We start from the raw sequence: 23246 nt of genomic DNA on the forward strand, positions 1-23246 counted from the left end.
TCTGCATTCCTGGCAGCAGGTTTCTTAAGATTGTTTGTTGGTGTCCCAGCTTGAAAGAGCTAAAATAATACACACAAATATAAAAAAACAACCAGATAATGTACTGTTTTTATTGGTTGTATAAAATGCAAACTAGACTAAATTTCATACACAACTAGCATCCTTCATGTAAAAAACAAACACTGAAAAAAAGAAATAGCTGACTCTATTTTGATGGATTATTTTAACTTGAGCCAGGTTTGAGGGGGAAATTTGCACAATATGGTGCTTAGCTTGGAAATCATAAGTTATATTTTAGCATGAGTGAAGTTCTGAGTGTTCTGTGTTCTGTGGTTTTTAATTTCTGGGAATCATGTGGTAGACGACTTGTATAAAAATGGGATTTAGCACTGTAGAATGTTTTGAATTTAAGATGGGGGAAAAAGAACACATGCATACATCAAAGGGAAAATTGAACAGGCTCTTAGTCCTTATTCTAAGCTCAGTTATGTTTGGAGTGAATACACTCCATGTACTTTTATATAAATACATGAAAAGGCTGCAGATACTTCCCTCTTGATCAACTTTATTCTGCTTCTGTAGTTTCTGTTCACGTCTCCTTTTCTTAGAATCTATATATGTGATTCAGATCCAAAATAAGTCATATTTTAATGTGTGTGATTCCGTGAATGTTTTTGTGTATTTTTACATGTAGAATTCAAAAGCAACAAAGCAGAAGGGAAGTGGTCAATGAAGAATGAATACACAGGACAGACAAGGTTGCTTTACACATTAACAATGAAACCTCAGGCAGTGCCAGAGGTAGTCCATAAGGCCTACGACACTAACAGATGTAACAGATTAATTGTCTTTATAAATGAGAAAGATGTGTAAAAGCTCCCTTTAGAAATGTACATGGGACTAATTTCACATATTTTGTAGGGTGTATCATATTTTTAGTCATTGAAAATGATGTTGATTCTGTGATTTCGGATGTACTGGTGCTACTGACTTTTTGAGACAAAATCACAGAACTATTTCAGTTTCATATATCATAGTTAGTAACTACTGTATAAAGAAGGGATGTCAAACATACTGGCCCGCCAAGCCCATTTGTTCAGTCTGTGTGGCAGCTGCGGTCAGAACCACTGGTGGAGATTTAGTCCATGCCTTGTCTGAACCTGCACAGCCCACACACAAAGGAAGCGCTTTTAATGATGTTCCTATAACAATCTCATTGTATTATTGTATTATAAGGGAGTCTCACATTTCTCCCTGTGGATCCCTACCTCTATTGTAAGTATGCAAAAAATCCATTGCATCACTGTACTCCTGTTTAATGTTGTCGCAGATCTATTGTAGTTTGAGTAGGGGCAAGTCTTTGCACAAAAATAGTGAGAAAATAACTGACATCACTATATTTGTATACACACTTCCTTCAAATCTTTGAGTGAAGAAATATAACTTATGTGGTTTAAGAAAAGTGAAGAAATGTATATTGCTTTGTATAGGTGAATGCAAAACTAACATGTTTGACTTGCCAAAGAGCAATAGCAATAGTAATGGAAGTGAATTCATTGCCGTTTATATATCTTGGATATCTTGCACATACTGTAGGATCCCACATTTTTGGCATTTAAATTTGTCATACGATGTCCCTCAAGCAGAGGTTACTAATACAGTGGTGAGCATCACTTGAGCAGAGTCTACAGTATATTCTGTATAACTTGTGTTTCAAATACACAAATATACAGTACAGTACCAGTTGATATACAGTTGATTGATATACGCCCATTCCTCGGTTTGCGATGTCAATTTATACCTCAAAAACTGTTTGTAATCTTGAAAATTCACATAATGAAAATTAAATTCCCTTTCACTTTACAGAAAAAAGCTTACAGCTCCTTCCTTTTCCGTACTAACTGTAAATGGCTTTATTTCTGTCAACTGAGACCTTGGTTCTACACTACATAAAGCATATTTGCATTACATATTTGGTGTTCAAGTACTTCTTTCTGGCACGGTGGAATTTCCTTTCTGGAAATGTCAGGGACTGGAGGACAGAAGACAGGTTGTGCCTCCCTTTCCATCTCTCTCTTTCTCTGGCCTTCCAGTTGTGTTTCATGTCTCCAAAACAGGCTGCGCAAGCTGGCCTTGTACAAAGTTACAATCCACCCTTCAGTCACTAAAATTTGTGCTTTTTTGGTGCATTGGGATCGGCTATCTTTGGAATTTCCTATAAAGTCTGGACCACCTCTGGTAGCAGCTGGAAGCATGCCATAGCTTCATAAAACAGATCCTTTTCACAGTCTGGGATGAATTAAGCAACTCATCCTTTTCCATGATGTAGATCTCAGGATTCTGATATTACTCTGCCTTGTGGAATCTTTTATTTTATTTTTCTAAGAAGTTTCCATTTTATTTATTTTTACATGTTCCATGCCTGAGTTAAAATAGGAGATGTGTAGAAGGACCTTTGGCAGGGCTTTAGTGCGTGCTGTGAAATAACGTTTTTTTCAAATTGCTAAGCATCTGAATCCCAGCATTGTTTCAGCGCCCCGCCACAGACTGCTTCTGTGCATTTCCAGACATTTCTTGTGCTTTTACTTCATTTGCCTTAGTGGGTAAAGAAGGTTAACTGCTTGCTGCACTTATAGGACCTCATTCACCCACCTGAAAGTTTCAAATTAATTGTTTCAATGGATTAGCTATGGATTAACTAATTCTAGATTAGTTAACAATGGATTTTATGGATTAATGTATTATTTCTATGAAAAAATAGCCAAAGACTAAGAAAAAATAGACTAAGGCATGAAAAATAATCCCTGCATGTTATTATTATTATTTTAAAGAATTTTAAAATAGAGTGATTGTGCTGAAGTCCTATGGTTTAAATATATGGGAAGGTGTGGTGGTTAAGTATCCTTGGATAATCCTGTTTTAAGAGACACTCTGAAGACACCCCTATCTTCTTATCAGCCGCAATCCTGTTAATCTCTTTAATTTGATTTCCCTTGCTGTTCTTTAGAGCAGATCCAGCTTCAGGAGAAATGGCTGATTACACACCTCTTGAAAAGCAGTGGATTTTGAAACACTGACTCTGTTAAGAGCTGACATTTTCGTTTAAATATGAAACCTGCAGTACAGTTTGGGTTGCTGATATATTATAGATACTTAGAATGTATCTATAATATATCTAATGTATTTAATGTTGCTTGCATTGTGGACTTGGATTGTAGTGTTTTCAGTGCCCTTAAAGTAACAGATTTGATATTAGTAACAAAGACAAATGCCAACACAACCAGACCAGGAGAAGTAAAAAGAATTTGAAGTGATTCTCTTTGCTCTTGCATCTGCTAACTTTGTTGTAGCAGGTTATTTCAGTGTCATTTCCTTGATGCATGATGTAGTGTCAGATTTAGATCTCTTGGCTGGAATCTCAAAGTTTGGTAGTCTTTGCAAATCTTGTGGTATCCTACATAAATCAAGCCATAATATTAAAGCATTGACATGGATATTTAAAAAAAAAAACGTATTAATTAATTAATTTTAAACTGCATTGATTTTTATCATTTATTTAGTGTGGTTTAATAATTCGTGACGGTGGGCTGAAGAGAACAGACTATGAGCTGTGGGTCAGAGTTGCAGTGCAATAGTTTTATCTTCAATGATTCACCACTTAAAACTCTTGTTTTGTGCCCAGCTGTAGACAGACATGCGGTTATTTCACCATTTGAATTAAAGGAAAATTAAATTTTTCCTTTGTTCAATTCATTCAGTTAACGTTGTTCAAAACCTAAGTGACAAAAAAGGAATCATGCTGATATTTAGCAGAATGATAGCTTAGTTTGGTTTTTTCATTTCTTAAATCAACTCATTTTTGCTGGCTTGAGGATAGATATCAAAAAAGAAAAAAAAAGCTTCCTAAAAACAATGTCATTATAGAACTTCCATTCAGAATCTCTCTTGTCTGCATGGCTTTCAGGATCCCACTCTTTCAAGCAAGTTTCCACAGAAACTCAAGAATTATAAACTAGTGTTCTTATCTCTTTGAATCCTAGTATTATCCTAAAAGCAGAGGCTCTGATTGAAAGATTTTCTTGCTTATGATAGTGCACGAAACAGTACACTGTTATCCCAGCCTATCAGAAGCAAGAGTGATATTATTGACAGTTTGTAAACAGTTGCCTTGAAGTCTGCACTAAGACCTGAAAACAAAGCTATTTATTTCTATATGTTTGAAGTTTGTGTCAAGGCCAGGAATTAACTTCTTGTACAGTTGTATCATTTTGTTCAATGTTTTACTGCACAAACAGGCAGAATAACATATTTAAATTGAACAAGAGTGATTAAGAATATTTCTTCTTGAACTATTGCAGCACATTAAGCCAGCATCACACTACATGACTTGACACAACATCTAGTTGGAGAGCATGTCAAATTTAACGACTGCAGTTGCTGAATCTCGCTGCCTTTTCTGTCCTAGAGGGTGTCAAATTATACGACTAGGAATCACAGGGGGTGACTAATTTCACGATTCCCTCCCGACTTTTCGTCATGGTTCCAAATCTTGTGGTGTGCTGTGAAAGTACTGCGAGGTCGCCTCATTTTGGCAGCCAATCACTGTGGAGCACAAGAGGAGCACCGCACGAAAGTAAACAAACAACATGGAGAACAAGCACGTAAACATCTTGAAAAATGTAACACAGGCATTGTGTTCCACAAATAAACATCTTCAAAAATATAATTCTTCTTTATATAGAACAAATTGACAGAAATAAAACACCTTTAAAACAAATATTGTAAACAAATTAGTATTGCACTATAACGTGTGGGCACATTTTCTCACAAGAATACATCTGGCTCACTGCCCACCGCTATGACTTGCGACTTGCTAGGAGAAAATTAAACCAGTTAGATTTTATCGTAGCGAGTCGCATTGAGTCGTGGGGACTGTTAAGAGCACTTTGACTGAGTCACTGGGGGTGTCACACTACACAACTGACGGTAACGGGCGTGCGCTGCGACTCTCTACAACTCGCTGTGATTTTATTACGATTATGAAAATGAAGGCTACGACTGAAAATCCTAGGAAAAGTCACTTAGTGTGATGCCGGCATTAGCCGGATAGGCCAGAGAAGCTTCTATTCTACTCCATAAGAGTAAGGCAGGCCAACTAGTGTCCTTTCATTCGTAACCTTCCTGATGATCCTGCTTGAAAATCTACATTTTGATAAGTGAAAGATATGCAGTGAGACAGGGATCTACACCCGGGGCCAGAAGTACAACAGTGTCTTTGATCTTTATTCATCTGGAGCTCTGCAGGACTGAATTAAACAATTTTTTTTGGCAGAGTAGTTAACATTTTCCAGGTGCCTGTGTATTGATTGTTGAAAACTACTCAGAAAAAGGTGACTTTCCTGAACTAGTTTACAGACCCCTCTAATAATGAAAAAAACAGTAGTGCTGCCTTTTTCAGGGGGCTGTCAAGCTATGGGTGGCTGACGTAGCTCAGAAGTGCCACGTGTGTGTTTTGTGCTGGTAAAGAGCGAGAATCAGTGGGTCAGGTCCTGCTGTGTGATCTCTCTTGGAATTGTGGCAGATGTATGAGCCACTGCAACAGTAAATGTCTCTTGGCGGGTGTCCTTGTTACCAGAGACCTGCAGGTCAAACCAGCAGAAGCCTTTGAAGTGAGCTGGAGATAAACTGAAAGAAAAGCAGGAGACGGCTCTTCAGGAATGCTGGTCAGCTGCCTCAGAGAGAGCTACCTAAGACATGTGAAGACTGTAATCGTACTTCTAACAAATGTGCCACATATACGTATTTTATAAATCATAGTGCAGTGCAGGGATGTAATTTCCCACTATCCCATGTTAAACACAAGGTAATAATACCATCTTATTTTATGAGTGCTTTCCAACAGGCTCAAAGAAAACTTTGATTTTTTTTAGTGTTAAATACATGCTTGGAAATGCTTTTATATTCCTTTAATAGAACCATTAATATGTGTAAAGTGTTCGAGAACATGGGTTAAGCTGGGGAAAAAAATGAAAAATTGGAAGCTGCAATGATCTATAAAATTAGTTTATCTGCTCTTTAAACAGTGTTACCATGACAAATAAAACATGAAATCCCAAATGAGCAAACCCTACCAAACATGAGATAGTTTCTTTTCGGACACTATACTGATAGAGGCAAAATAACTTTATATCTGTATGTATCTGTATGATAGGGAAAAAATAGCTCATTTTGGTCATTATTTGCCAAGAGATGAGCATTTGAACAAGATATCTGAAAGTGATGCTTGAGTTACATTGTTGCTTCTGAAAAAATATTAATTAATAATATTAAAATCTTAGTAAAAATATTACTTAAACCCATAAAAGTGACCACAGAGGCCATAGCAGAGGAGTGAAATTGCTGCATCTTTGGTGGTGAGTTTTTTCATGAGCAGCAGAGATACCAAACCCTGTGCTGTTGACTAGTCATAGATACAGCACAGACAGTTTCAAATAAATTATTATAAAGAGATGAAAACCAGAGGTGCACGAAAATGTTGTAATGATATGTGTTATCACTTTGTGGGATGAGAAACCTACTGCCTTGTGCAAGTGACTGCATGATTTTGGATTATTAGATGTTTCTGATGTTATTATTCCCATTCTCTGGTTCCCAACTAGTTGTACTTGTGTTAGTAGTGAATTTTTTATATTCTATGTAAGAAATGGCTGAATATTTACACATCTTATGTTTCCAAATTACACCACATCTGGAAAGTATAAATATAACAATTCATTGATTTGTTTGTGATTAAGAACTTTTAATTAAGTAGAATGTTAGTTTTAAGTTTCAGAAAGAGGCTTATATTCAAACAGAATAAGAGGAGAACATCAATACTTCTGCTTTCCCATGAACAGATCAAATAAAGCTAGTGTTACGTAGCTTTAAATAAAACTGCTAATTTTCTTTTTTAAGAGCAGGGCTCAGACAGCGGTTTCTGGAACATCTCAATACACAGATGTGTCAGTCATCACAGAGCCAGTGTATTATTTTTGTTTCTTTACAAGACATCAGCTACAGTAAATTGGTGAAATGTTTAAAAATAATTTCACTTTTCATCTGAAGCCCTTTGATCATTCCCAGCTGCTGTCATTCCTACACAACATCCAAAACAAAACATTTCTTTCATTGTCTAACTGCAAGTGCAGTGAATCCATTCCATTTTAAGCTTGTTATTGTAAAACAGCGAAAACATGTATTTTAGCTTGGGAACCAATTCTTTCACATTCTTCAGAGTTGCACAGAACAGTGCAGAATACAATCTTAATGAGCTATGACATAAAATCTTGTGAGAAGTTCTCTTCTTGACTAAGAGGTGTCCATATTATTTTTTTCTGACTGATGCCAAGTTTTTACAAATTTCATTTTTGAAGAAATGGATAAAAATCAATACCATGTCTGCAACCTGATGGTAAAAATGTAATGCAAGTTCAGGAGATATGTGGAATTAAAGGAGAATTGGGTGCTTTTTAAAATTCACTGGACTGGAGATGGTGTTGTTTACAAGTGTCTTTAAAGAATCTTTGTGTTATTAAAAACAAAAAGATGGATTGTGGCAGCTTCTAGGTGGCTCAGTAGGTACTGTAAAGATATGAATTCAGATCACAGGTTAAGCCCAGACAACACTTTTGTATTTGATTCGGGTACAGTATATCTCATGAGACTGACTGAGGCCAGGCTTTCCCCCAGTGGGCGGCACATTAGTGGCCAAGTCCTGCTGGACTTGAGCTATCCATTGAACTTGCAGTTTTGTCAGTGAGAGATGCATCAATCTTGCATTTGAGACTAATTCTTCTGTAAAGGCACTGCAAAGCTTAGAACAAGAAGAATGACAGATGACCCTCACAAGAATTGTTTCATCTCCCCCACATCTACAATATGTGGATGATCAGTAAAGGATCATTACATCATGTGTTGATTATGTTTTAAGTGTTTTCTTGCCAGAAAGTCTTGTATTTAAAATAATTTCAAATGGGACAACACTTTCAGTTAAAAGGTTTTGCTTTTATGCTGTATTTTGAATCTTTAAATTCCACTGGAACTCCAGTACATTTACAGTACTTAGAAATCTGTTAGTCTTTGTTAAATTAAACAAGGCCATCAAATTAAATGAAGTAAATTACCTTGGGGGTTCACTTTCTTTATTTTCAATGAATGAACCCAATTGTTTATAACCAACCTTTTTTTGTAATGAAATGAAAACAAGCTTTTAACATGGCTATTTTGTTGTTATTTTTCCAGAAAAAAATGTAGTCTCCAGTCTCCAGTAGTTTGGGCCAAACCCCCATCTCTGTGTAAGGAAAGACGTGTCTATTTCCAGTTTTAAATGCACATTATGTTAATTGTCAGTAGTCCTATACACTGTTGGTTGCTCTGGCAAAATAGCAAAACCAAGATGGGCGATTATAGTCTATATATTGTTAGTCTGATTAAGGTTTATAAAGAGAGGACACTCCAAAATAGGGGTGTAAAACACATTTGCTGTGGCTGGCCAGATTTGCTGCTGTTTAAAATGTGTAACCTGAGTCAACTTACAAATTAAAAAAACTATACAGTATATGGCTGTATCATTTCAGCATCATCTTCAAACAGACAACAAAAATACAGTGCCTGTGAGATGAAGGAGAAGCACTTTGCCTTGCTTCAGAGTTAACAAAGTTAACTATGGAAATTCAAATTAAAACAGGCAAGGGATGTTGCGCGACAAAAAATAAATAACAAAATATATACCAGGGTCTACGTCTGATTGCCCTACGTCTGTAAAAACCTGTATGCTCTAGTTTTTATTGTCTTTTTCTTTATTCACATTGTACAGCATCCTTGGGTTTGGAAAGGCATTTCATAAATAAAAGTTATTATTATTATTTATTTGTAAGAGTTCAGTAATTCAGTATAAAACATCTATAAATTCATTTAAAAGGATCATGTAATGTTAATTGACACCTAAAATAAGGTTGAACACCTAAAACGCTGTGCTTTTTCAACATTATATGTTCCTTTGTAGTCAACATTCACAAAGTTGATGCAGCATCCCACTCTGTAAAAATTCACTTGTACAACTATTGCTATTGCTCTTTGGCAACAACTATCCGTTGTGCAAATCATGCATGTCTGTTTTTCATTCTCTACATATAAATATAAATTTCTCCTCTTCTCTCAAATCACATGATTTTGTTTATTTATTTTCCTTTAACATAATTAAAAGACCTTATTACTGAGTTCAAAAATTTCCTTTAGGGAATATAAAGAAGGAGGTTACGTTGCTGAGGTTGCTTCAAGAAGTGATTGGAGAAGGAGTTTAAAGGAAGTTTGTGTACAGGTCTTGCAATGTCAATTTATTCTCACTTTTTCATGCAAAGATATGCCCCTGTCAAATTAGATCTGTGACAACACTGAACAGGGGCACTATAATTGCATAATGGTGAAGTACCACAGAGGACAGCTGTATCTTTGAGATGGTACAGTAACATTACCGGGTGTGCCTGCTTTGTATAGCCATGCTCAGATAAGATGTGAATTGAACTCCATCTGATCGCTGTGATGTATTGAAAAAATAGGTTGGTGAGCCTCTACGCTCAAAGAATTAATAATAATATGAATAATTAATATAAATAAGGCCATAACAAGTATTAAGAAGTAGGTAAACATGGTTTAAACAAGTGCAAAAGGAAAGGTGTTTTCAAATGCTTACTCACTGGGAAAATGACTTTGTAGATCAATACACTTTATTCATATGACAGTACTGTGACATAAAACTGTATTTTGGAGGTATCTTGATGGTCCCGGTATTGAAATGGTGTTGAGAGTGATACTGAAATACAGCAGTGTGTGACAGGAAATAGTACAAGGCCTAGTACATGTGGAGCCTCATTTCCTTCCAAAACAGTTAGACAACAGCTGATGAGCAAGCATTCAAAAAAATAACTGAACAGTCTCTTCCTTTTATCATTAGTGTCCGGGCTTCAGTGTACATATTGTTTTTAAAGGGAACACATACAGTGCACCAGAACATTTTGAGTGATGTGTTTATATTCTCAAATGCAACAAGGAACACCTGATGGATTTTGCAGCTTTTGTTTGGGATTCTACTGACAGAATACCCTTGACATTCTAAAGAAAAGAACTTGCTACTCTGATGGAAGAGCAAAACCGGTTCCTTTACCAGCAGGAATTTTGGTCAGCTAAAATCCTGAATCGTAAATCATTTGGTGAGATGATTTATATGTTCACATACAGATGTATACATGTGTATATGGATAAAACATCAACCTTCAATCAAACATTGTACATAACATAGTAAAATAAATGAGTTCATCACCAGTTCAGACCTAGTATACAGACTAGGGAGGGTGGTAGATTGTAATCAAGACACAACAGCTTCCTTGGCCAGAGTTTATCCTATGCTGATTCCTATGGCATTAAGCAATCAGAAAGCACACCAATTCATTACAACAACTACCTCTAACAAATGCTGGTCTCAAGAACTGTACATATAGCTTTTGTGGATGGGAGTGATTGTGGTTCAGCATATCACTTAAAAGTACAATAGCAGTGTCTGTAGTAGGGACTTGAACCCAAAACCCAATAATTATGAGCCCAGAGACTCACTCACTACACTATGCCCTCCTTTGCTATGCAGGCTATAAATAAATAAGCAAAATTGCAGTTCCTAGCCCAAAGAACAAATTGAGAGTTCCTATATTGCTTTTATTTTTTACTTAATCATGTAGCATTGTTGTGAGTCTTTTCATAGAGTCAGATCAAACATAACATTAGCCCTTTTCTTTCCAGTAATGAAATTACTTACGAAAGAGTGTAATAGAAAACCTGTGGGCTATATCAGATATCTATTATGAAAACCAACTAAAAACCAACTAAAATTCCTACACAGAAATTGGTACTTAATTGATCTTTATTTAAATAAATATCAATAGTCCTAGCTAAAATGACAACAAAATTGGAAATTGCTACATTTCCTATAATTGATCAAGTTTATAATTTTCTTGCAAATATTGACTGAGTCTATTTTCAAGTTATGGCTTGTATACCAATTGCTTGTGCAGTTCATCTACATGTGCTTTAGAGAGGTATATTTATAAATGTTGCAAAGATATAGAGTCAGGTCAAACATAATTTTGCCTTTTACTTACCAAAGAGTGTGGTAGAAGATCTGTTGGCTGTATCATATATCTATTATGAAAACCAACTAAAAATTCCTTCAGCATTTCACTTTGGCTAAAGTGAAGTGAATCCCTCAATTTTCTCTGAACTAGCTGTTTCAATACTATTTGAAAACTTGAAATAGTTTTATTAATATAAATATATATCAAATTATAAATTAAAAATAACATTGTTTTTTCATTTCTGCAGGGCTGCAGGAAAATGATGAACAGCTGATCTCTAAATCAAGTGGGAATCAGAATACTTATCTGGATAAAAATTCAAACCAGCATGAGATCACCCTGGTTCCCAAGATCTCCAGTGCTGAGGAGTTAACTTCAGCTGAAAAGCAGAATGTAGACGCACTTAATAACATATCTGATGTGACCCAGAATCTAACAAATCTCACTGTCACTGGGGACATAGGTTTGAAAAAGCCTGTGAGTCAGCACAAGCTCAAAGTTGACTCTGAGCCAGCTCAGGCAATTGAGACTGCAGCTGCTAGCCTGGATATGTCAGCTGAAACAATGGTGGTCAGCACAGAGGAAGCAGGTCATGAATCTGGTGATGAAACCACTTTGGATCAGATCAAAACGAAGAAGGTCAGGCCCCCACCCCTGAGCATAAAGGGAGTACAGGGTGTCACCAACCAAGCTGAAGTAGAAGATGAGATCCCTGTTCCTAAGGCAACATACTGCTTCAATCCAGATGATTATGATGATAGTGCCAACCCTTTTGCCAGTGGTGGTTCCAAGCTGCAGAACTCTCCAACTTCTTCTTCAGGCAATTATCAGATGGAGTATGCCACAAATGTTCCCAAGGGTGCTCCAGATGAGGCTAAACCTGTCAAGATGGAATTTGGGTTAATGGACGATGGTGAGAATGGGGAGGTTAAGAAGCCACCACCAAGAAGACTGGGAAAAAAGCCTGGCAGCAGACTTACCCCCAAAAGACAAAAGTCTAAACCAGCAGAGCCGAACACAGATGCTGCTCCTACCATCCAGAATTTAGAGGATGTCCCCATCCCTAAGGCATCCTACAACTTTGATCCCAGCCAGTGGGATGATCCTAATTTCAATCCCTTTGGTGGGACCTCTAATTTGGGCAGCTCACCCGTCCTTCCCAAAGGATCTTATACTTTTAACCCTGACAACTTTGATGACTCCATAGACCCCTTTAAACCCTCTAAGGGCTTTCCTGAGTTACCACAGGACTCTTCTACAAATGTCAATCTTGAAGAGGATACAGAGAAACTTGATCTCCCCTTGGACTCTGAAGGGAAAGGGAGACAGTCACCAAAGAAGACCAAGTCCAGATTAATTACGTGAGTTCTAAAATACTCTTGGTTCCTAAAGTAGTCTAGATGACTTAAGAATTTAAGAAAGGTTGTAAGCAAGAGGAGGAAATTCTGCTTGTTTAGGTATCAGTAGCTTAATGAACTTCCAATCCCATCAAAATGTTTCTTTAAAAATCCCAGTCATATTCAATGAATGGGCTGGGTTAGTGTCAGATTGGTTATTTGAGACACTGGAGTTTTTGTGTAAAGATGTGTTTCCTGTTTTTTAAAATACACTGTACTTTGTAAGGCTGAGTTCATTTAGTATTTACCTCAATAAATCACCATTTTGATCGTGGAAGAAAACTGCATGGAAAAAGCATGAGACTCAAAACAAGAAAATTAAAGTATTGTTTTTCTTCAAGTCTGTACCGTAAACAAATCTGCAGTGCCCCTTTTTTCTTTTTCTTTTGCTTTATTTTATAGCTTTTCAGACTCTCACATTACTAGAGGCTTTGTACTCTGCTCAACTTAAAATAAGAAGTATTTAATTTGCATTATAAATCCCAGCAACAAGAAAAAATAAAAAACGAAAATGAAAATCTATCGTCCTATTTTGCATCTGACCATTTTTAAAGAGCGTCATAAATGTGTAAGGAGAGGCATAAACTCATATTATATTGATGCAGTTCAGCCTAGTGAATCTGAACAGGAACATTTATATCATTATATAATTACTAATGGATAGACTATTATTTTATTAATAGTGTTATGAAATCATAGAGCTTTACAGAAAACAAGCATATTAGCCCTTTTGTTGTTTTTGGTAACTTTTAATTTAAAATTATTTTCTAGTATTTTTTCCATTCAAAAGTAACTGTTTTGTAAATATATTGCCTCCTTAAAAATAAAAATATAAATTAATATAATTATATTTATAATGTTTTATATTATGCATTTTCTGGAGGTGAATGTGTCTATTTCTTTGCAAAGCATAATATACTGTACATGTTGTATGTGATGCATGATATGAAAATCATGATACAGTTTCTGCGTGGGTTGTGGCACTTCAGAGCATCTACCCTGTACAAATGTCTTCTAGTCACAACATGCATACTGTTGGAAACCTTGAACTGAAAAGAGTTTACAGCCCTAACTTCTGCAGCTACTTTTGTTTACATCTATATCAAAATTTTACATGGCTCCCATTTCTTCCAGTGTTCTGAAGAGATTTTCCTCCCACAATCCTTTGCTCCCTTCTATTAACCAGCCTCTTCATTCTGGGCTTGTCTACCCTCTGTGTGAGCAACAGGCTTATACTCTCACATGGTATCTTTATCTCTCTCCTCATCTTCTAACTGTCCATCTGTCTGTCTTCCCTGTGTTGTGGTCGTCTCTCTTCTTTCCTGTCATGTGTATACATCAGGACTTCTGAGCAAGTGAGGTTTCTCTGTTTTCTGTTGTAAGTACTTCTCCCATCTATTTGCTTGGGCGCTGCTTGTGCTTTGCCTCTGGTCTTTCTCACACACCTATCTGTGCATCCCATTGCATGGACATTGAGTCCCTGGTCATGCTGTCACTGTGGCCTGGGTTGCGTGCTGTGTCAGCTCACTGACTTCCAATTCTCGACCCCCTCCTGCTCAGTAAAGCACTCCTTGGTCTCCTCTCCATGTATCAATACTAAAGCTTTTGTCATGATTTTAAAATTTTGAAAAAATATGTACGTTTCTGCGACATATTTTAATATAAAATAGTAGTTTCAAATTCAAAAATTTGCATTTATACATCATCCCTATTATTTTAAATTGATATTTTCATGTGTATTATTAAGCAAGGAGTTTTCATGGAAAACAGCCAGCTGATTTATCAAAGAGGAGCTTTAGGCTCCTTCCTATTTGCTTCCTTGATAGTTTTACACATTACAATGTGGACATTTATCCCTCCCTCCTCAGACTGCAGTAAAAGCATCTTTGCATGCCCCTATTCTTTATAAGATTTAAAACAAAATTATACCTTAATACTTCCTAATACTGTCCTAAGATATTTTTACAGGGTATCTCTGAAAATATAAGGAACTCCAGTGATCTGGTTATCTGATAATAGCAACTAGCTGTTACTTGGTTAGAGTATTTAACAGTCATACACAATTCATCAGAGACAATAAAAACAACAAATCACAAACTTTGTGAGCTTCCCACTGTGATCACACTTTAATCAGATGTGTAAACTATTCTATTAAAAGGGTACATTAATAATTATGCTTTCATATTTTATGTTGGCATGAGTTATATATTTCTAATAATAAAAAAATAAATATTCCAGAAACACATTACATTAAAAAGACATGTTAGATACTGTATTTTATTGCTAGTATAGCTACTTTAGTGCTTTTAATGATATTCTAAAGTTTATCAAGCTGTTTGATTATAGAACACATCTTTCCATAACAAACCCTCCTGCAAACTCCATCTTTTATAGCTGTGGAAACCTCTGCATGAACACAAGGCAATCACACTATACTGTATAAGAACAATTAACTATTTAATGACTATTTCAAAGCGTCATTAAATAGTCAAATTTTTTCTTGCTACCTGCTGCTTTCCTCTCCACGCTAAAAAAGCAATGTGTCTCATAACCCATGAGGCATCCTTTGGCCTTGATCAAAAACTACACATAACTAAAGATAATGCAGAGAACCTGGGTTACACTGATAATATGACACTGTTAGAGAACCTGTTTGACTAAACCAGTTGGTTAATATGTAAATGGGAGAAGCCCTGAATGATCCAAAATGTTTCACTTACTTTAGTGGTATCATATAATTTAGACCTTTTAAGCCTTCTGTTTCTCACTTACAAAGGCAAACTGAAGTGATCTTTGCAGATCAATTGAAAGCATTAAAAATGGTGAGCTAAGGTATGAGCTGAGGTATGTGGTGTCCAGATTTGGGGGTAACTTTTTTCAAATCCATTGTTGATATTATCATGCAGTGTTAGTACTGTATTTCTTGTGATGGCTTTTTAAGTGCAGTGAGTCAAAAGCTTTTTTTTTTAAAAAGTACCTTTCAGTCATGTTGAGTTCCTAACAAATCATGCCTCATCTTCATGGAAGAACAATGCTGTCTTTGGTGTCCTGCCCATGACATTGATCTATGGCTGAACGCATGCCTTACATAAGGGGAGTGGTTTGTTTACAGATGAACTGGTTCAAACAGGATGATGCAGGTGTCAATTTAAAAGTCTTTTCTGTGTTTGACAACAGCATGCTGTCATTTTTAGGCCTTCAGCAAAACAAGAGGTCCTCAAGGCAAACAAAACACTTGTTTTGTGGTTTTTAAAAATTTAATCCCAAAATGTTCTTTTCTATCCTTTGGGAATTTACAGTTACATAGAGAATACATATTGGTATTGAATTAGTAGCTGGCCAGGTTCAGTAGTGTATCTTAATTACAATTTGTTTAATATACTTAGAAGAGACATTATTGATGTGACATTTAAATAGAATATACTCCATAGATTAGTGAGTTGTCTTAGAATAAAGGAGTGCCGTTACTTGCATCTGCATGTGCTAGATGATGTCTTTGTGAAAAATAGTGTTTCTTTGCTTTGAATCCCTCTCTTTTGTCGATGGAAGTAAATCAGGGAAGGCCCAGGAATGACGGGACATTAGCACTACAGGTTAGGGTCGGTTGCCTTCAGTTGGTTTTTGTAAGGCATGACATTGCCTTGTACTGGAAAACTAACATTCCAATTCTTTAAATCTTTTGTAATATCTTAAATGCAACAGATGTGCTTCATTTGTGTTTATATGATCTTTCCAGGAAGAGTCAGGGAAACTATAGCCCTAGATTTTAATTCCATGCTTTTTTCAGTTTCTGCGTTCATAAATTCACTTTATCTCTTTTTCCTAGGGGTGCTTGCAAAGTGAAGAAATATGAAAACCAGTCCTTGGTTTTGGATATCTGTGGTCAGGTAAGACTGAGTACCAAAAATCAACATTACTTTAGAATTAAAGAATAGCTTTCTTGTCAGATATCCAATAAAGTGTTTTTAATCAATAAATCATGTCAGAAGCTCTCTTGTATCTCTGAAATCATACAGTACTTGGAGTGAGACATGAAATTTATTCTGGGAAAAGAGTGCTTGGGCTTTCTTTTTCCCAAACGCAGTGTTACATAATAATGAATAACAGTACAGAGTCAATGTATTTTGAATTAATTTAAAATAATACGCAGAGTCAGCAGTTTCCATTAAAAAAACCTGATGCACATACATTAATATTCCTTTAATCAGGTGTCAAAAATATACAGTATGGAAAAAAATACAAAAACTAAATCCGAGAGATTTTATTTATTTAATATGATACCAAATTTCACATGATACACACACTGCTACATTTTCAATATTAACCCTAATTAGTGTTTAATTTTTACATGTTCACATGCATCCATTTGGTACTGTGCACTTTTCAGGTGCTCCTCAGCACACCAGTGAAAAGTTCTCACGCCCACGATAAAGCTGTTATTTATTTTGTCCTTTTTTACAACATGATGTACCTGCGGGAGTTCTTTTAGGAAGGGGATTTCTCTTTTTGCGGTGACTAATTTGTCATTCTCTTTGTCTCCCTGCTTGGCATCCTGACAGTGCATGACTCACACCCTATGTATGTGTAATGCATTTGGGTGGCATTCTAACAAAAGCCCAGCAGGCAACAAAATCCTGGGCAGAAACTCAGTGCGATGTATAGTATGTGCATCTGTGTATATGCTATTCGTTCCGTAGCGTCATGTAATTGAGCTCATTCTATAATTCATCATATCCAGAATGCAAAGAGATAGAGAAGGATTTTCATTGCAATTGATTATTGTAATGTTGTAATGGCAGGACTGGCAGGTCTTTTTTCTTGTGGTAAAATTAGAACTTTCAGTAGGTTCTTATGATGAATGAAGTTACCAAGGCCTACAGTGCCTCCCTCAGCTTTCGACACACTAGAGAGAGATGAAAGGTAATGAAAAACACTTAACAGGCATACACAGTGGTTTAATCTTACTCTTTATTCTTACTCCTATGAGAAAGCCTGTGCAGGAGAGCCCCCTTTTAGAACATAGAAGATAAGGAAGGTTACAAAATGCTAAGATTTATTCTCTGTTTGTTAGTAGTGAATTGATCTAAGAATCTCATGTCTTGGTAGCTTGTTCCCTACTCCCACACACTTTAAAAGAGGCTTTCTGAGAGTGGCAGTGGCAACTGAAAAAGTGAAGAGTGTCCTGAAAAGAGCTATATAGGTGTGAATTATTATTATTATTATTATTATTATTATTATTATTATTATTATTGCGGCATTGTAGTTAGCTTAGGTTTGTTCATTCAAGTTTTCATTCTCTTCAAAGTTATTAATATTAGGCATAAGCCCAATTTTCTTGTGTTGATAAGAGAAAAATCTGTACATTTGCCATCAGAACACAAGAAAGTTTACAAACAAGAGAAAACCATTATGCTTTTCCTCCTAATTTGGTTGCTAGAAGGTTGATGATCCAATGATGATCTTATGATCTAATTTCAACAATATGAGATCGAATTCGCATCCCCTGGAGTCAGCTTCAATCATGTGGCTAGGCAGTTGTTTCCAGACTCCTGCTCTTCAACCTTATAAGTCCAATTACTACACATACTGTATCTCTTGTTTTCTGTCTCAAATGTTCCTAAATGTATTTTATCATGTTTTCCCAGGTCCCTGTTTTCTTGCTGATGTTGAATAGATTTCCTGATTTGAGGTGGCCAATGCCCTTTGGTACCTCAAGTCTCCAAGTTAATTAATCCAAGATTAATGTCCTTTAATATGAATCATTTTGTAGCTTGGAACAAAGGAGATTATATAGGGACAAGTTCTGTTTTGTCAGCTCATTTTAAAGTGAGTTGCTTAGGCAAGAATAAAGTGTCATGTATCCATGCTATTGACAGGACAATGAGCCTGTGGTATCAGAAGTCCCTGATATCGCTCATCGTGAGGGGCATGCCACAGACGAAGAGAAGCTTGCATCCACTGTTTCCAGCCAGAAACCTGGAAAGCCAGAGATGAAGGGTGAAAATGAGGAGGAATTCTTCGAGTGCTCCAACTTGCCAAACTCAGTCAATACAAAGAAACTGTCCAGTGAGGGTACGTCCTGTCTTCTTTTAGAGTTGTGTTACCATGGGTTCATCCTGCCTGTATTTTGATTTACAATTTTATTTGACAACTTGAAATTGAGGTGTGAACCTTGCTCTAGAGGCACATTGTGAATAGGATCACCTCTCTTCACTCTACAATCAGACACTGACTTTGACTTCCTCTGACAGGCCTACTTTGGTTTCACTGTGTAGAATTCTCCACTTGATGAGATATTGGTACTAATGGAAAGAACATTTTACCGACGGATAACCATATTATCCTGTATGTAAACACTCCCCTACTCCTGAGCCCTATTTAAATGTCATGCTGATGTTTTCACAACACCTGTTTACACGAGAAAAAGAAAAGCTATAGACTATTAGTAACTAGTAGTAACCAAACAAATGAATTGGGCTCTTGTAATTTATATTTTTTTGTGTTATCATGTATCCATGTAGAAGATTCTAATGAAGACAAATGGAACATTTATTTTAAAACTATGTATTTGATTTGTCTTTCTTATTATGACATTACTATTGCAAATTGTCGCTTGTTTCCCTTACAGAAATAATCCTAGATTTGTAGAGGCATTAACAACCCTTTAGATTTCTATTCTTCTCCTTTTTTATGCAAGATAAAATAAGATCACTCTAGTCGTCAGGCAAGGACTGCAGATGAGTAGCACAAACTCACTTATAATTCCATGGATTGAGAGAAGACTTCACCATGGCAACAAGGCCTACTTTTTCTGCGTGACTAGTGATGAGAACCACAGTTTACCAACTGTTAAATGATACAGCTCAGTATTTTACTGTCTTCTTTGGTTAAATAATGTAAATAGTAAATATAAGACCTTTAAACATTTCTCATGTCAGTTTTTCTCCCCAAATAATTCAACTGTAGCATTTTTAGTTGTATATGTCAGGCATTACATCCGCATTATTCATAGAGTCCCACCCTCCCCCTCTAAGGGAACTGCTGAGGGAGGAATGAGTAGGAAGAGAAATCAATATAATAAATTTCATTTTATCTTACTACTGAAATCGGCACAGTCATTCTTCTGCAATCACTTGCTTTTCTCGCTTTTAGTTGTAAAAAGGTAATGGAATAATGGATTAACTTGCAATGGAATAATGGGTTAACTTGTTGAGGCATCTCAGCTGTGCTGCATTAATATATGCAAATTGGGAAAAGCACTTGAAAGCTACAGTTTTAGATTAGGTTTGTTCTCAGGCCTATATTTAAAGGGGAACTGCAACTCTATTTTTGTATTTCAGGGTCAGAAAGAGTCAGCATTGAGTGCATTTCAAACTGCAATAAAAGTAATATGTATACAGTAACTAATTTACATTACAACATAACTTAAATTTTCAGGTGTGCATAGCGCCATGTTCTGCGATTCAGAACGCAGCAAAAAACATCCGGTGACAGATTTGTGTGGCCCTACAACATTGTGAACAATCAGGCTTGTGAATACATATCTTTTAATCCAATGGAAATCCAATAATCCATAGAAATCATGCTTTCAATTGGTTTTGCCGACAAATACTATTTACTTGTTAACTCTGCATGCAGATCACATTAGAATTTGTGCAGTGAAATGTCTGCTGCACATTTCATCCTATATATATATTTGTTCTACATCACAATACATTAGTACGGAGCCCGGGAGGGGCCATCGGTAGGAAAAAAAAGTTATATCGAGGGAACAATTTACAATTCGTGCGCACTAAATAGTTATATCGAGGGAATGATTTACAATTCGTGCGCACATAATAACTAAATCGTTCCCTCGTTTTCTTTAATTTGTGCGTACGAAATAAAATTTTCTCTTTCCTTTGTTGCCTTTGTGTCATGGTAGTCGTGTGCACATGGAAAGCTTCTTGAACGCCAGCATTATCCCCAGCTCCTAACAACGCTATCAAACACTAGTTAACAAGTTACTGTGTCTTTATGTTAGTACAATAAAGCCTAACTGTCTGACACTGTTGCAGATTAGGATAATGGATAGAGATGAATTGAGAGATGTTTTATTTTGGTTTGGGGATGAGATATGAGGGCATTGAAGCTACTCTTGAACTACAGGGCATCACCGTCAGCAAGTGGGAACTGAAGAGGATTCTCAGGTTTAATGGGCTCTACCGATGGTGATATGCAGACATAGAAGAAGTGATTGGCTTTATTGTTGACCAATTGCGAAGGAACGAGTTAGAAAACATTATTTCGTACACACGAACTAAAAAAAACGAGGGAACGATTTAGTTATTTCGTGCGCACGAATTGTAAATCATTCCCTCGATATAACTTTTTTTCCCTACTGATGGGCCCTCCCGGGTTCCGTACATTAGTCATTACGGAGACTAGTGAGCAGGAAGGTCTGCATCACGTCGTAATTTGTGGGAACTCGAATGCATTACTTTCACAAAGTTCATGGTTTTGTTTAATTCAAAATGTGTATTATTTTCTATAATGTCAATACATTATTTTTTTTAACCAAGACTTAATAACTGGTCTGAGAAATTGGGATTGCAGTTCCCCTTTAAATAGAAGTATCAAACAGGTTGTACATGTTACAGCTTTATACACAGCATCTATATGGCCATTCTTCTCTTTTTTCTCCATTTTTTATTGATACGTTTCTTTTATTTCATTAAATTGTTACAATTAGTTTACACACCATATTGCAGAAATAGAATATCAGAGCAGTTAGTAACAATACTATAAAAATCAATACAGGGTGACCTGCAGGATATATATTACACTACAGTAAGCTGTAGCAGCAGGCACAATGAAGTCTCTTATAAACCATGGTTGTGATCTGATTTTCTGTTGTGGACAGTGTAGAAACACAGTGTTGGGAATAATGTACAGGTTACAAAATCACAGACATGCATTTTTTGGGAGTGCAGTTTGAGGAAGTGCATCTATCTGAGATAGATGTGGAACATGCAGTTGGAGCTCTAACAGTATTTTTTACCAAGCAGAAATGATGTACCAGTGTTCATTGTATCATATTCTAAAAAACACTTTTTACATATTCCTGACTGAAGGCACTCTAAGGAAATCAGTGACAGGGTCTCCAAGTATACCTCTTCTCCTGCTCTCCCAGACAGATTTTAGGGCTGTTTTTCAACAAAAACAAGTACAATTATTATGATCAATCTGTTTTAGTCAGCAGAATGTAAGAATGGAAAACCATTTCCTAGCAATACTCTGGTATTGGCAGCTAATACGTGTTCTGTTACTGCATTCTTGTTTTCATGGTGATAGTCCTAAAGTGTTGCCAGTTTTGTAATTTTATTTGTCTTGATATCTGGTACATGACTTCTTCTGCTTATCAGTGGCATTTTCTTGTTCGTAGAAGGCTGACAATTCAATTACCCAATAATGGAAGCACCACAGACATATTACATAGGCATGCAAAAGATAATCATTTTAACTTTAAATGTGATATTGGTCTAAAACCTGATAGACATGGATAGTAGATTGCATGCTTGATATTCATTTGAATTTAATCTAGTAGTAGTGGTCACAGCAGTAAAGCACTTAAAGTTATCTATAAACCTTTGCACAATGCTGCCCTCTGCTGATTTCTTTGAAGGAATTCAATTAGAATCAAATCTGTAAACCATTTCCACCAGCTCATCAATTAGCAGGTATTTATAGTTAGGAGAAATGTTTGTGGACTGGGATATTGCACTGAAATGGAAACTCGCTTCAAAGAAAATCTAAATTAACTGCAGGTTCAAAATCACAGACAGGAGTAATATTGGAATGTTGTGTTTTCATTTAAAGGAAAACTGAAAATCGGTCTCTACCAATTGCAGTTTATTAGAGCAGAATCTAACATATGTCAAATTGAATGAAAGGTAATCCAGTCTTAGGTTTACAGGTCTTCTTATGATTATTATGTGCAGTGGTTTTAATGATAATAAGTTGGACAACTTACTTCCCCACAGGACTTGAAATTGGAATTTCTGACACTCCAGATGATCTGGAATGCAAAGATTCCTGCTCTTTGGTGAGTACATATCTCGTAAATAATTAAAACATTATTAGTCATCTTTTTATACTGTAGTTAGATATTGGAAGAAATCCTATAATATCATACTTGTAAATGACAATTTTGGATGAGCTGATCATCTGTGGTACTGGTCATTAAAGGTACCATGGCACTGTTTGAATATGAGTAATGGCTCCAGTGTCCTGGATGAATTCACCTCTGGGCCAGAACAATCTGGCCGAGCTAACCTTTCCCCTTTATTCAGTTTGTGAAGCTTCTCAATTCTCTACCCAATCAGCTATGTAGTGGGGCTGCTGTTAAACAACACCCAGGTGGGTGCTAAACTACAGCAGTGGATGAGAAAAAGCTTTCCTTTTATAGATAAGGACATAGAGAAGGAACACTTTGAAATGCATTGGGGTGAAGGCACTATTATTATTAACTGAAAAAACAGCAGCCACAGTGCCTTTCCACTAGGTGGAGGTAAATTGATGAGACATGAACATGCAGCTCCAGTCCAAATCCAGAGTATGAACATTAGTGTTAGTTCCAGAAGAGTCCATTACATGTAGTAAAGAGAAGACTAGGAGGGGACCCAATTCAATTCAAATTCCTCAGGAG

General features: G+C 36.3%; 1 protein-coding gene across 2 annotated transcripts in view; it reads left to right on the forward strand.

Moving 5' to 3' along the window:
* Nucleotides 1–23246, forward strand: part of tacc1 (transforming, acidic coiled-coil containing protein 1) — a 52933-nt gene that overhangs the window by 20949 nt on the left and 8738 nt on the right. For both annotated transcript variants that reach the window (XM_088930079.1, XM_088930089.1), the window contains exons 3-6: nt 11410–12523; nt 16386–16446; nt 18436–18631; nt 22582–22643. In XM_088930079.1, coding sequence (XP_088786205.1) covers nt 11410–12523; nt 16386–16446; nt 18436–18631; nt 22582–22643 — 1433 coding nt within the window. The remainder of the gene's footprint in view (nt 1–11409; nt 12524–16385; nt 16447–18435; nt 18632–22581; nt 22644–23246) is intronic.

This window comes from Atractosteus spatula, chromosome 2 (genome assembly GCF_055471065.1).
Source record: "Atractosteus spatula isolate fAtrSpa1 chromosome 2, fAtrSpa1.hap1, whole genome shotgun sequence".
NCBI lineage: Eukaryota > Metazoa > Chordata > Actinopteri > Semionotiformes > Lepisosteidae > Atractosteus > Atractosteus spatula.